At 40.2% G+C, this 15,021-nt stretch overlaps 1 protein-coding gene and 1 long non-coding RNA gene across 6 annotated transcripts in view; one reads left to right on the forward strand and one right to left on the reverse strand.

Annotated features, from left to right (window-relative positions):
- Positions 1-13,780, reverse strand: LOC120834997 (sodium- and chloride-dependent GABA transporter 2). Of its 5 annotated transcripts, none has more exons than XR_013453178.1 (15): positions 13,503-13,780; positions 13,043-13,227; positions 12,328-12,462; positions 11,183-11,323; positions 10,770-10,851; positions 9,755-9,887; positions 9,131-9,265; positions 8,894-8,997; positions 8,197-8,321; positions 7,470-7,582; positions 7,221-7,358; positions 6,932-7,034; positions 4,914-5,014; positions 2,748-2,941; positions 1-1,454 (listed from the first exon to the last, which is right to left on the reverse strand). XR_013453178.1 is itself a non-coding variant. In XM_040203445.2 (15 exons), exons 1-15 carry the CDS (start codon positions 13,508-13,510, stop codon positions 1,296-1,298), a joined length of 1,833 nt encoding a protein of 610 aa, XP_040059379.1. In that variant the 5' UTR covers positions 13,511-13,780; the 3' UTR covers positions 1-1,295. The 5 variants fall into 5 exon arrangements, 4 of the variants coding, with proteins under 4 accessions (XP_040059379.1, XP_040059380.1, XP_077948105.1 ...); XM_040203445.2 differs by having other exon boundaries at positions 2,748-2,918; XM_040203446.2 differs by lacking the exon at positions 13,503-13,780 and adding an exon at positions 13,401-13,417 and having other exon boundaries at positions 2,748-2,918.
- LOC144388922 (uncharacterized) overlaps positions 13,646-15,021 on the forward strand; it is a 1,792-nt gene continuing 416 nt past the window's right edge. The window contains exons 1-2 of the long non-coding RNA XR_013453179.1: positions 13,646-13,785; positions 14,624-14,791. This is a non-coding gene — a long non-coding RNA (uncharacterized LOC144388922). The remainder of the gene's footprint in view (positions 13,786-14,623; positions 14,792-15,021) is intronic.

Consider the following 15,021-nt stretch of genomic DNA (forward strand, 5'->3'; position numbering starts at 1 on the left):
TCTGCACAATATGATATGTATTGAGTTCTCACAACATGGATATGATTTGAAAAAATATGTTCTACATTGCTCACACATAGTCAACATTAAGGAGCCTGACGGCTTTGATGAACCATCATCACGCCTTGTTTGATGTGATGGTAAATTCATGGTCAGTTTTCCAGGAATGAACTGTTATGGATCTCCACTACAGTAACAAAACAACTACAGCGGGGTAAAAAAGTCTCAATCGACTAACATACAGGTGCACATGTGCTATAATAACAGTAATAATAATAATAATAGATCTGAAAATCGTGTTTGTGCAAAACATGCCTTTCAAGGGAGGCATTTCCTTTGGGAAAAGCTGCAGGTTCCAAAAATATTAGTAAATACGCGTTTTCAATCATATTTGAAGGTTATTTTGATCATGACTTGCATTGTGGGAATTAAAAAAACATTTCCACTTAATGTATACAATTGGTTTGGAATGGCCAATTGTTCCAAGAACTACAGTTCCCATGACCCTCAGCAGCCGTTGCTATGGAGAAGAATCCACACGGAGGCTTGAATCAGAACTGGTACAAGTTCTGAATGATCAAATATCAACTACTGCAGTGTTTATGTTGAATTAATACAAAATCTCAAAATCTTAATCTGAAAATGTATTGATTGTATGGTATTATTTAGGAATGGCTTTAGAGTGCCAGGGAGCATGTTCACAGTCAACTAACATTTTATGTGTAGAAAATAAGTAAGAGTTTTATCTCTCAGTAGCAGACTCTGTAAATGACCCTACATTTAATTATAGTATAATAAGTAACAGATTCAAGTAAATACATGTAACAGCAAATATATGATATGGAACAAAGCAAATCAAGGACAATATAATAATATCACGTATAAAGCAAACCATTTCTATTTGTTTCTATATGTATATATATATATATATATATATATATGTAAAAATACCTCCACAAAATGTTGCGAACAGTACATGTTATGAATGTTCAATAAGGGCATTTCTTGATCCTCTGACACACTGAAACAGGAAAATTATGAATTGATCTGACACAACAAAGGTTTTTTTTAACTGAAAAAAAGAACGTTTCAAAACTGTTTCAAATCAACATATTGTTAGTCCACAGCAGAGACATTTCACAGTGACACAAGACTCACTGCTCATTGAGCATGTTGCAGACCTGGTTTGGTCACCCAACGGAGCTGGAGGTCCGAATTAATTGCTCACCATAATTTCTTTACAAAGGCTTCACTTGAGTTTAAAATCATCCCATTTGAAACCTTGTCAGAAATGTTCATTTTTTCCACATTTGCATCTCCATCTCAGCTCCACCACTTGCTTTGTATTCGTTGGCAGCAGGAGTCAGCGTGTTGTCGGGGTCCAGGGGGCATTGCTCGGGCTGCTTCGCTGCGTCGTGCGTCTGGATTTCAGGACGACAAAGCTGCCTGAAGTTCTGTGGAAACAAAATCAGTCAGTTCACGTTAGCAGCGTTGTTGACTCACGGTACAACGGTTTCCCCAACACGGAAGCATGTGCAGAGAACGAGAGAATTCACACAAACCGCAACAAAGCCTCATCTGTGCTCCTTCCATACAAACTGTACCAATGTAAAAGATGTAGCAACAAAAAGGGTGGAGCACTAAGGGTGAAATGCTGCTGTCTTGTACTCGATCCCATGGGTTTTCCTCTGGGGCCCCCATGGAATCGACTTTTGTGTTATGTGATTGTTATCTAATCCGGCAATTCATGCTGAGGATGAATCCCGATGACTTTCGCGACCCTCTGAATGACCGACCTGTCTGTCGACAAGTCTAATGGTGGGTTTGTAGCGGTCGCCGGCCTGTTTGGGCGCCATCGGCCTGCTGAGGTTTAATCAGGGCGTTGCTGAATAATGATACTTTTCTGGCAAAAGTTGCGCCGGGTTCAACTTTACACCGTTGACGCGCTAATCTGGGTTTCACGTTGAAAGCATGGCGAGGGTGAGGCTTTTGAATCCTTTAAGTGTACAAAACTATGGGATTGTCAGAATTATCAGTTGTCAGGGTGTCTACTGTCGGTTTGGAATTCCTTTAGCACAAATGAAATGGTGAGAAAGAAAATTCGAGTCTGTATGTAACACTGTAGAAACATGCCGTTGACCTCTAATTTGTCACACTTCTAAGTTTCATTAGTGCCAGGTTGAGTGTTTTTGTAGGAATGTGCAGCTGCATGTCCTCGACAGGCAACTGCCTGGAGCATCTTGATAATACACTGCTGTTCCTTTTGAACATTTTTAAAGCTCCTGTATGTCAGTAATTGCACTATGGTTGTTGTACAACAGTACTTGCACTGTGATTCTTGCAGTACATACTTGACAATGTTGGAACATCTCTTAATTGAGTAGAAGACCTTGTACTTTATATGAACTGTTACCTCACTACGACTCAGATTTATGAAGGAAAACACAATGTTCTTCACTGCCTCAAATCAACCATGAAATATGGGGGTAAATGGTGCTAAATGTTATTACAGGACGGTAAAATGTTATTTGGCAGTTTAGCAAAAGTAGTACAACAAATTTTACATTTTATTAAACAAATTAACTTTGAAGAGTAAAGAATAAAATAAAACCATCAGAAAAGTAAACCTTAAATATATCCAAACTATTTTCTATCAACAAATTGCAAATTACATAAATAATAATATCACATGTTTTTTAAAATGACAAGCATTTTATTCTTTTCATATATTTCATCTGAGTACCTACCTGCCCCACTGTCCCTTTCATCTGCATGAGTTTAAAGACGATCCACAGAGGAACCAGGAGAACGCAGAACAATCCCAGGCACCAGCCCAAAGCGTAGGCCCAGGGCGGATAGACATAGGTTTTGTTGAACTTTAGGGGCTTGTATTTCACCAATGAAAACACAAAGGTACCCTGACAGGAAAGAAAAAGAAAAACTATTCTGTTCATCCAGTTGCAGTGCAATAAGGTCAGATCACCAGCCTTTCCAATTCCAGTTTATCAAAAATGTTCTCCTTGAAGAATGTTCTCATCATTTAGCTTTATCATGGCGTCTTTTTATTTACACTATATGAGCAGAACTATTTGGACCCCCTATCCAGATTCCTTGCATCTCATACAGTAGTATACTTCTGGCCTGAGCAGGTTTTACACAGTTTGAGCTACGTTCTGAAATGTTAGTTTTCATATGATGATATCCTACACTGTACTGCAGTGTTTCCCCCCTAACCCATTATATTAAGGGGTGGCGCCCACCCCCCATATTTTTTTCATTTTCATTTTTTCCACCCCGACAAGTGGCCACATATGTGTACATGTATGTATGACTAATACCCCCCCACCAACCCCACCCCCCCCCTCTTTGTCGGCCGGTCCGGCCCACCAAAGTTGTAAACCTTGGGGAGACACAGTAGTGTGTTTCTAACATTATGGCAAAGGTTTGGAGAAGGGTTGTACCTGTTTCAACATGCATAGCCTTGAAGAAAAACAAAGTCCCTCAAGAAATCAACCCCAGAAGTCAACAGTGGGAATAAGCCTGCCATTAAGTACGGCTCCCGTGGTGCTCTTCTCCCCTTTAGCTATCTGCATTATTTTCCATGGGTTCTGCTGCATCCTGAGTTAAGCATCGCCCAGATCTCAGGTCACATTGGCCTCTGGCATCGGATTAGCCAACAGAAGCAAAAGGGGGTGTATTTAGGGGGATTTGCTGTAGCCAGGTGACGGTCTCCAAATGGACTGTTCAGCTGCATTCTACAGATCCTTGTTCAGCACTGACGCAGAGGTAAAAAAAAAAAAGGCCTTGCTCTGTTGCACAGTGAACACGGTCTGCTTCCTGACAATCTTAAAGAGGCTTCATTTGACATACAATCTGAGTAAGCTCCCTTTACTCCAGCAGCCTTTTTTCTTCAGAATGATACTGGAAGAGTCAATTTCACAAGACAAGACTCTTCTGGTGCAAAGCATCCTTGGAGTAAAGCTGAGATACTGTGGCCTTGTTCTGTGGCAGAGGTCAGTGCAGCCAACTTGACATGGTTGTCATGGTTTTTCTTTGTCACACAGGCCAGCAGGTGTTCCTGTTATTGGCTCTTAGTTCACAGTCAACCTGGGGTTGGGTTGGCTAACCTTTTAGGGCTTAAAATCGGCTTACTTTTTAGTTGGGTGAAACATTCTTGCACTGGAGTAGGAGCAAAACACGAAAAACATCTTTGTGTAACCGGACCTGAACCCCCCACACACCTCTGGGAAAAATCCCACACACTGCTAGTGTTCATTGTCCACATAGTATTTTTTCTTTTTTAAAGTCTGTATTGTTTGTCTAGGTTCACATGTACGTTTGACCATGTATGTTATTGCTCTTTGGCTTTATCGAAAAACACTTTGAACATTTGATATAATGATAATAATTAGTTTCACTCTGGGAGGGCCAGTTCTATTCGCTCTTGTATTCTATAGTTTAGTCACAATCTCCTTCCCTTTTCTTTTTACTCTGAGGCAGTTAAACCGGAAAAGGAGTGATTTGAAAGTCGAAACAAACGAGACTGAGGTTTTCCTGAATTCCTGAAACCAAGGTGGCAATATCATTCCCTTCCCTCTTTCCTCTCTGCGTCACCTCACAGCAGGCAGTACTTTTTTTCATGACCCTTACGAACAAAGAAAACAGTGTCCCCGTCCCTCCCACCACACATCTCTGCTGTCGCCTGTTTGTCCGAATGAAGTTCTCTGGAAACTCTCTACAATCCACATTTTGAACGTGCGACTTACAGTCGAGACGAGTAAGAGGAGGGACAGTTTAGTACCAATGTGTGCTCACACTTCATTGATCCATTGACATTTCGATATTATCCATGAATGCCTCAAACTACACGTCTTTTCACTATTTTGGTAGATCAAAGAAACGGTTTTACTCACCAGACAAACAGTGGGGGTAATGTAAAGCCAGCAGTACTTCATTACGGAGGATGGACGATAGCCTACCATGTCTTCAATGTTGTCATAGAGACGATTTGCACCTGGTAATAGAAAGGTCGATAAGAACAAATATTCTGCGTAGTCACCCAAAACACAAGCTACAACGCAAACAAATACAATATATTGTATGTATAAGATGTAATATATTGATTATTGACGGACGTCCACATAATACATGTATTTAAATGAACAATGTTGTGTTTCAGAGAAACTATTGTGGGTGCTGGTACAGTATTTAACAATATTAAATATTGTGTGATGCGTCTGGGTCCAAAACAACCACAAAGTTTAGGAGGGGAAGGGTGAACACGCCGTCAGCGTGGCTTTATTTCCAACAAAACAAAAAAAACAATAGGATGAGGACGCCGTCCGCGTGCTGCCGGTCCCACCGGCTCAAACACGTATCAAAGACCAACTTAAAACGTCCTCGGTTTCCCGTCGTTGCCTGGGACAAAAAGGGTGGTCGTTAGTCAGGGGGTGATCACAACATGACTAACAGGGTCGAACAACGTGGAGTCTCAACTTACCGCCCGATGGTGAGAGCTCTGCTCTGGATACGAGCCAGGCACACACAGAGAGGCCAGGGTGCAGCTCCTGTTATGCCGACACCCTGATTGGCAATTCAGCACAGCCGTGCTCCTGCAGGCGGGGCTGGGAGCATATCACCCTGATCAAGGATGGATCTGGGGACATACCTCCCATCGATGACCCGCCCCAAGAGCTGCACCCGGCCCCCTCTGCGTACACCAGTGCTGCAATAGAGACTCTCACCTGATCGGGGGCAGCCTAGGGTAGAGACTCCACAATTGGTACAATAGTTAGTATTTAAACAATATGATCTTTTTCTTGTATTAAATATTTGACCTGCTGCATACGACAATGCCACTTTAAAATTCCACGTAATATCTCACATTAACCCCAAACTCCTCAGTGATCATTTAAGTCCCAATTACAAGGAGTCAATACGAAGGGCTTGTTTTATAGAGTCCGTGTATTGAGCTCTCTTCGATGTTTTGTCATTTAAAGTCAAAGAAAAGGTGCTAAAGAGATTAAATGCCCTTCCTCGAGAGGATCACATGTCTATCAGGCTTAAACAAGCTTAAACAGGAGTGAAAGCTGAAGGTAAAGGAGAGCCAAGGAATTTAAGTGTGGACAAAATATCTCATAAATCAACTGACAGAAAGTACCACAGGAGTGAGGCATGAGGTAGGAGGGCAGTCCACGCTGTAAAGCCACAAATGTGCCAAAGGAATGTAAGTTATGCAAAGACTTACCTCAGTTAGTAATGAACAAACAACCGGTAGCTTTAAATCCCACAGGACATTAACAGTCGAATGCTGTTTTCACTGGAATTTAAGTGACCAATTGTTTAACTTTTTGCTATAATTTCGTGTGAAGACATTGATCACTCTGCTGCATGGTGGATTTATACCTGATTGAATGGGTTTAATGTACTTTTAACCACAAAGGCAACATATTTTCATATAAATTCGCATTTTTGAGTCTGCTAAAGTATTTTAGATGAAGATGAGACGTTATTCTTTTAAATAAAAATCCTTCAAATTAGTTTGAAAGAGTCGTGACCAATGTACAGTGTGTACAGAACGTTATATTGATCAGTTGACAGTGCTCTCTTGTGGACATGATCTGCAATGGAGACAATGTTTCTAAATGACCATAAACTAATCTTTTTATTTGCAGTTTCTTATTATTTTCATGCGAACAAAAACTAAAAACTTCAATAGTCAATCACCTGACTATTTATGTGATCTCCACATGTTTTATTTGACTGGTTTGAAAAACGCGACCAACCACTGAGGCCTTTAAGTCATTTCCCTCAAGGTAAAAACTAACACGATATGAAAATACTTTTTTCGAAGATCATTTTCAAAATGCGTGACCAAAACGTTGTAACAATAAAATAGTTTGATCAATGCAGAATTGCGCTAATGACTCACCATACACCCATCCCATTGCTATCGACTGACACGCTGAAAGAAGCAGCAGATTGTTGCCGCTGCAGACATAGTGGTCAAAGAGTTGTAGGAAATACAAGCCTCCCTGCAGGAAGATACAGGGTCCGTTTTTATCGCATATCAAATATAAACAACACAACAATTGAGCTCAATGTTCACATAATTCACATTTCTGCTCTGCTGAAATGAGTTGACTAAATTCAGCATGTGGCCTGTTTGTGGGCCTCATGCTTTCATTCGTCGTGAACACACCACAACCACGCGGTCTCACCTCGGTGACGAGGAGGAGGCCGAGGAAGAAGCAGATAATGCAGAGACAGAGCAGCAGCAATTCCCGACGGTAAGCTCTCCGAAACACGTTGGGGAACATGTCTGTCACGGAGGTCATCAGGCATTCCAGACTAACAAACTGCCAGGGGACACAGAACGAGGTGTTAACTGAAGCACTTTAGAGACCAAAAGGTTAAAGGTTAAACTCATTTTTGAAAAATGCAATTTTTTTGTTGTTTTTTTGCCTCACCTGTGTATCTGCCCCCAACAGTATGACCATGATGAAGAAACACACAGACCATATCTGCGGAAAAGGCATCATGGCTACTGCACGTGGATAGGCAATAAATGCCAAGCCGGGGCCTGTATTAGAGCACACGCAAAGGTTTTGATTTCACAATATAATTTAGATTATTCATCTCACTGTGTTCAGTTGCTATTGTATTACAACCACAACAAAGACTCTCTTGGACTTTAAATGTGTTATTATTATTTACAAATATAATTAATTCAGTGTCTAAATATGGTAATGAATTCACACGATAAAAAACATCAAAATAATATGCTTAATGTCTATGAATATCACCTCACCAATCACTTGCATCATCATGGAGAGACATTTTGTCAGTGTTATCTAGCTCTGACGCACAAAAACAGTGTTTGACTGGAGGCAGTTACAAACAATACAAAAAACCCTTCTCCTTCCTCACTGAGGGTCAACATTTCTTCTGGTTATTGAAGCTGAAAGGGGCTTAACTGTATTGTCGTGTTGTGATTTTTTATTTATTAAGTTAAATGGTTGAGACCTAGGAAAAAAACACTAAAAAATTTTTTTGCAATGTATTCAAGCAACAGCTAAACTATCAACCCTTATCAACTATCAACATCACTGTTCCTAGTGGGAGTTCTTTACTCAAACAGTTGCGGTGATCATGAAACGTGTGTACTGTAACTAAGTGGTGAGGTGCCGGTCTTACCCGTAGCAGCCACTTCAGATATTGGCACACCTTGTTCGTAGGACATGAAGCCCAGGACTGAAAAGATGGCAAAACCTGCCACAAAGCTTGACCCGCCATTCACTAAACACAGAACAAACGTGTCCCTGAGGAGACAAAGCAAAGAAAAACCTGTAGCTAACAAACAACTCTGGCAGTGAGACGAAACCCAAGCCTGGAGCCTGATGGAGATAACGGTAAAAGGCTGCTCAAACCACAATTATCGTAATGATATATTTACATTTATTTATATACACAAGGATGATGATTGAGGTAAAAGCGTTTATTATATGAAACGCGCCGTTATTATCGGCCTCATTCATTAACTCTGCCATGTTGGAGAGCATGCAGCTTGATTATCATGCCCGGCTGAATAAAGGCTGTTTACTTTACTGTACCTCCTCCCCTCTCAACATTTCTAACTTCAGTGGGAGCGTCACAAAAGACACTCTGGTAGACAGCAAAAAAAAAAATGCCGAAAGCAAGACCCAGGCTGCTGCAAGTGAATGAAAGCAAATGATTTAATTTGAGATCTCCTTCTTCCAGTCATTTTCAATCATCTTAGTCATAATACCATGCAGGGAAGGCAAGAGGAATTGGTTTTGTTAGAATCTCAGGTTAACTATGTTTTACTGATACATTTCGATAACGAAGCAGAAAAAAGGCAGAGGCTACTTACTTGTAGCAATCATTGTTGTATTGATTGTAACTGCCCAGAGCTGTCAAACTGCCCTGACAAATCCCAAACGAGAAAAGAACTTGTGCACCTGCATCCATCCAAACCTAGGCAGACACAAAACATAAACCTTCACCGCCTATAAGAGCGGACGCAGTATTTATTTATATACATCTGGGATTCCAGTAAGAGGTGATTGGGCGTTCAGCAGCAACTTAAAAGTTTGACTTTATTACTTACTTGAGGGTCCACCAACCTTGTTGGGTCAGGATACAGATAGAAAGCGATGCCATTCATAGCTCCTGGTAAAGTGAGTCCACGCACCAGCAGAACCACCAGCATCACGTAAGGGAACGTGGCTGTAAAGTAAACCACCTGTCAAAACGAGACAAGGGCAGTTTTAAAATGTTGTTTTGAAATCACAATTGAATATTGGAATCTGACAAGAAGCCGTTTAGTCATACAGAATATAATTATTAAATAAAAATGATAATGTATCGGATCTTTCAAATAGTTTGTTTTTTTACAACAGAGAACTGTGTCTGTCTGTGCATAACATAAACTTGATAAAATAAAATTGAATTAAAAAAAAGAAGATCAAGAAACAAATATAAAAGACACATCACAAAACATACAATAATAATATACATAAAATCTTAAATAAAGTTACATTACAATCAAATAAAGTTCTGTGCCGTTTTGAAGAGTGACAGGTTTGGGCAGAAATGTGCAATAATTGTCTTAGAAATGTGAAACGGATCAGTGTGAAGGATAAATAGACTTTGCAATGTACAGCCGGCCATTTCTGGAGGCATCGGCATTGTTAATATTTTCATTTATCGACGTGTCTCCTATAGTTTGCACCTTCCCAGTGGATCTCACTCCTTTCCAAACACAGAAGTAGCAAAGGACCCACGCCAGTAAGAGACACAAGGCCAACTCCCACCTCAGGCTCCCAATCTCATCAATCCCTTGAGATATGCCCAACACCCGCCTCCTAAAAACAAACACATTATGTTGTGGAAACAGGGTCAGTCTGTAGACAACAACTTTGGGAACGTTCCTGAGGTTTTTATGATGGAGAAGAATCAATGTGTGTGATCGCATCATGTTATTGTGGAATTGCACCACGTCCATCTTGAAAATAAGCAAATAATATTTCGATTGCATAAGTGAACTTTCAATTTAAGGTGGAAATGAATAGTCACGGTTTTCTGGCATCAACAAAATAGTAAAGCTATCTTTCATTTTCAGCACAGCATGCGAGATGGAGAAAAGATGGATTAGTACTTTTGTGTCTGTGTAGAGTCTGTTTCTCAAACATTATCACCTAACTTAAGTCAACCTCATACATAGTTTGGGGAAAGGAAAACCTTCTGATGGGACAAAGTTGTTCATGTGGTACTAAAAGTGTAAAAGTTTTTATTGGCGGAGTACTGAGTGTTCTACGTGTTATCTACTGAGAAAGGCTGACCATGACATAGCAAAATAAATGTTTTCACACCCCGTTTTTATGTATTAGCTGATAAATAAAATTGGTAAGTATATGTATATATATATATATATATATATATATATATATATATATATATATATATATATATATGCAGATATATACTGTTATTCAATCATTTCATACTTTTAAAAGAAAGATACAGTCCTCATAGAGCAGGTGGGATTGGATGGATCTAACAAACACATCACTTTTATCCACGAGAGTAAATGTTGACATTTTGTGGCGTGAGATGTTTATATCACTAGTTATGTTTGCTCCCTAGCCGTCATAGACTGCAGTTTACAGTGTGCTAATGCACATTTAGAGAGCTTCTAAAAAAATGTGACATTGGCAAACAGAAATACAAATGTAAATCATACTTACTCCCAGAATTCTGTTGCAGGCGTTGTTGCGTTTGCAATCCAGTTGTGTGACGCATTACTTTTATCAAATTCAACACAAAACTCTAAGAAAAGAAAACAGGACATGGTTTTATCTATCAAACAGCAGATAAGTATTTTTGAACAAAAAGACAGATACAGTTCTATTAAACAAATACAAAACAATCCTCATATGTTTAAGTCCTGCTGGAAAGAACCCAACTCTATAGCAGCTGGTTGTACACATTGTTAAACGCGGCGCTGCTGCGAAACCAATAGCTTCATCAATAAATGAAGCTATCAAGAATGCAAGCAATTTTCAAGAGATTCAGCTATTTCTGTATCCAAGCAGTTTATATATTGCCGCTGTTATACAAATGTGGAGACTTTATTTTAAATGATGAGGACCCCGTCTACCTGTGTTCCAGGTGTTTCTGCAGCTGGCCCATGGGATCTCAGCGCTGAAGGATGAGAAGAGGTAGAAGAAGGCCCACGCCTGGATGACAATGTACGACACCGCAGCATATGCAATCACAAGCTGGGTAGCGTAGCCAATCCCTGAGGAGGCATACAAGGTGGAAAAAAATGTACATTATTGGTAAGAATCTGCAAAATGATAAAGCATGTAGGTTGTTAACAGGGGTGAAGTATCAGTACACTATTTGCATACAGTAACCAATTGGTACACTCACAATAAGTCTCATCAACAGGCCAAAATAACTCGTTCCCTGCACCTGCCAGTTAATATTCCTGTTATTTAGCGAGGTTTCAATGTTCTTTTAACTCTAAAAGTACTGAATACTTTACTTTGTCACTTGGGTCGCATCTGGGGAATCAAGATTGAACCCTTCAATTCATCTTTGTATTAAAGATTTTTGGGTGCGGCCTCAGACTCCGCAATAATCTCTGGTTCACATTAGGCCTGGTATTTTGCCAAGCAGGGAGTTCCAAGCAGCAGCAGACACACCCATGTGTGCAAAGAGTGTGTCATTCGGTTTGTGTAATAGGTTTTTTAACACACAGTGATTCAGTTGGCTCTGTACTATAGACAAGTTGGATGTGCGTCACTTAGAACAGAAGAGAAAAATCATTAAGTTGAGGTACATTGTGTTTGATGTCTGTCTCAACATTGCATGAAAAATCTGCACTAGCTCCATAGAATAGAAAAATAAATTACAAGAGCATATGAATATGAGCTAGATCCTGATCTAACTAAACGTAATACAAGTTGGGGAATGTTCAGGATATTCCAGGGTTTAAGGAAGGAGAGACATTTGTTTTGTAGCCAGGCTTCACATAGGGATGAAAGAGAACATACGCTGCCCTGAAACAATGTTCTTGAGGCAAAAGCTAAAACTCCTTCATGAGAGGATGATCCAGGCAGCCCAATATGAGATTATCCCGTTTAAGAATTTGGCTACTATAAATATCCAAGAAGTGATGAAAGAAGAAGAAACACACTGACCTTCCAAATAGAAAATCCGCTGTCTTTATTATCTATCCACTATTCTAGATAACTATCCAAACTAGTTGGATCACACATGACTTTTTAATACACAGACCTTCAAACAAAGGGCAGAAGTGCCTCCAGCAGGTAATGCATCCTTGAGATGTGAACTGTCCCATGGCCGTCTCCAGGAGAAACATTGGTATGCCACAAGAGAGCAGAAACAAGACGTAAGGAACCAGAAATGCACCTGAGAGAAACACGAGAAACATATCAAAACACTGCTTTTTTTTGGCAAATCCGATAATGACCCACATCTAACATCATTAGTCCTGTTTTCAGAGAGATTATACAAGATGTTGAAGATGTTCCTCAGGGCTTTTTATTGTTTTGGTCTTTTCCCATGGAACATCTGGATTTCGTAAAAACCCATATGGTTCCTCTTAAAGAATGTATCCTGTGAATTGTAAAGAAGCGGTTAAAGAGAAAACACCAATACATCAATCTGTATCTTCGGCAAGTTTAGCCAGATATTTAATAACTTTCTGATATTTAATAACTTTCTGATAACTTTCGGATGGATGATTTCCAAAACTTCTTTGTACCCTGAGCTGAGATTTGATCAAACCCAGACAAAAGCTTCCTTTAACAACAAACAGCAGCCCAGAGGAACGCCAAAGCAACTTACTTATTGCTTAAATCTAATTATGCATCACAGTACTTTTCCCTCATTGTTGACTTTACATTTTTATTAACTGCAGCTGCTTGACTGCGTGCAGAAGAACAAAAGCATTGTATTTCTTTTTTACTTGCATGGGATTCCTGCTTACCTCCCCCATTTTTGTAGCACAAATAGGGAAACCTCCAGAGGTTTCCTAGCCCAACCAGGGTTCCTGCTACAGCCAACAGAAATTCCAACTTGTTCCCCCATTGGCCTCGATCTAGCAGTTGTGTCTTCTTCACCAGACTGCCATCCTGACCAAGCATCTCACGGCTGTTTCCTTTTAGAAATTTTCTAGACATGTGCAAAAATAGCAGGAGATTAAATGAGACTCTTCCACGTTTGTGGTAAAAGCACTGCCAAACCTCTGACGCTGTGGGCTGTATGGAGAGACACAACTACTCAGCTGATTGTTTGGCACTGCTCATAAGCTTTGTTTTTTTATGAACTTGGGCTTGTTGGATTACCAGCAATGGAAAGTTTTCCCCAGAAAGCTGCACTTGTTGAAACACGTTTTAGAGTTAAAGTGACGCATTTAGCAGCCAAGTGTAAAACAAGAGTGAACTTACCCCTCCATCGCAAAAGCACCCTCCCCCAAGAGTTTCTTGCAGCTACAGCAAACTGATCAGTATTCCTCTCAGCTGGGTGCACCACAGGATCTCTACACAAACAACGTCATGAGCACAGCCAAAGCGAGAAACAAGGAAAGCAGGTTTCCTTTGGCTCCTCTATGACCTAATTATCTGTCGCACTGGTCTGAACACCATGTCGTCTCACTTAATGTGGTTTTTCTCTGACAGAGTTCCAGTTCTACCACTTCCCTGCTGTACTTTTCCACTGAGACAGAGCTGCGTGAGTCATTGAGATTAACACAGTCGCTTACAACTAAACCAAATCAGCTGAGCCATCTCTATTACAGCGTGCCCGTTCAGGCTGAAGTTATCTGGAAACAGGGGATTTGTTCATGGGGGCAAACATCATTTAAATACTAACTAACACTATGAAAAGTGTGGCTTTACATCCGTTTTTTCCCCCCATTTATAATGTTGATACTACTTTTATATCTGCTAGATCTCTGCCTTAAATAGACATGTTTTATCTAGTGTCAATTTACTACATTAATCCTTCTGTTTATTCACTAACTTCCTTCTTAAGTGTTTACAGTCGTCATTGTACTACGTCAATAAAGTTTATCTTATCTCACGTCAGTGTTATGAATGTCTCAATGAGCCTGGAATGTGCTGTTTATATAGTTACACACTTTTTCAGAGGCTGGCTGCGGTGGGTCGTTACTATGATGCATTTAAACTACATTAAATATATACTGTTTATCGTTTAAAACTATCATGTAACTCATTCAATACTTACTTACATTCAATACTGGATCTTTGTGAATAGGTGAAACAAACAGCTTCTATATTAGACCGAAACCCAGCTCAAGCCTAATTAGTAAAGCTCTCTCTTCGGTGAAAGAAGCAGCCCATTGTTTCTTGTTTCTTTGATAAATAAGGGTTGAGCATTTTCCAGTACTCGTCGTGGTTGTTGAGGCTTGATTCACTCTGAGGTCTCATCAAGGCTGAGTCATAACTTTCAGTGGGGAAACGGGTACGTTTCCCACCCGTCTTTCCAAAATCCATTCTCCAAACAGACTTTCTAATTGCTATTTTTTTTCTATTCCCACTTGTGGCAGTGGGTCTGGTTGATGCTCAGCCGCAGGCGGACTACAACGGACCATCAGGTCTGCAGAGAGGATCATCCATCGTGCCCTCCATCCAGCAATAGTACAACCCCCAGAGTCAGGAAACGAGCAGGAGAGATCCCTGCAGACCTTCCCACCGTGGACGACCCCTTACCTCTGGTAGGCGCCACAGAGCACCTCACTGCACCTCAGCTGTTGCCTTTGTTGTACAGTTTATATTCATATATTTTATTATTTTATAAATGCCTGTACTTGCTTACTTGAAAAACAACATTGTGTTGTCTTCATAAATGTTTTAATAATCACGGGGACTTTAACCACAAATCACAACGAGCATCATTTACAAAATGGGTGGATAAAGGCAATCAGTGAAGTTACGCTCGACTTGA

The sequence above is a fragment of the Gasterosteus aculeatus genome, chromosome 17, assembly GCF_964276395.1.
Source record: "Gasterosteus aculeatus chromosome 17, fGasAcu3.hap1.1, whole genome shotgun sequence".
Classification (NCBI taxonomy): Eukaryota; Metazoa; Chordata; class Actinopteri; order Perciformes; family Gasterosteidae; genus Gasterosteus; species Gasterosteus aculeatus.

Excerpts from the sequence above, each read along its gene's own strand:
- LOC120834997 (XM_040203445.2), bottom strand. Across the intron at positions 7,035-7,220 it reads GCCTCCTCCTCGTCACCGAG|GGAGGCTTGTATTTCCTACA; the intron begins GTGAGACCGCGT and ends ATCTTCCTGCAG. Across the intron at positions 2,919-4,913 it reads TTACCCCCACTGTTTGTCTG|GGTACCTTTGTGTTTTCATT; the intron begins GTGAGTAAAACC and ends CTTTCCTGTCAG.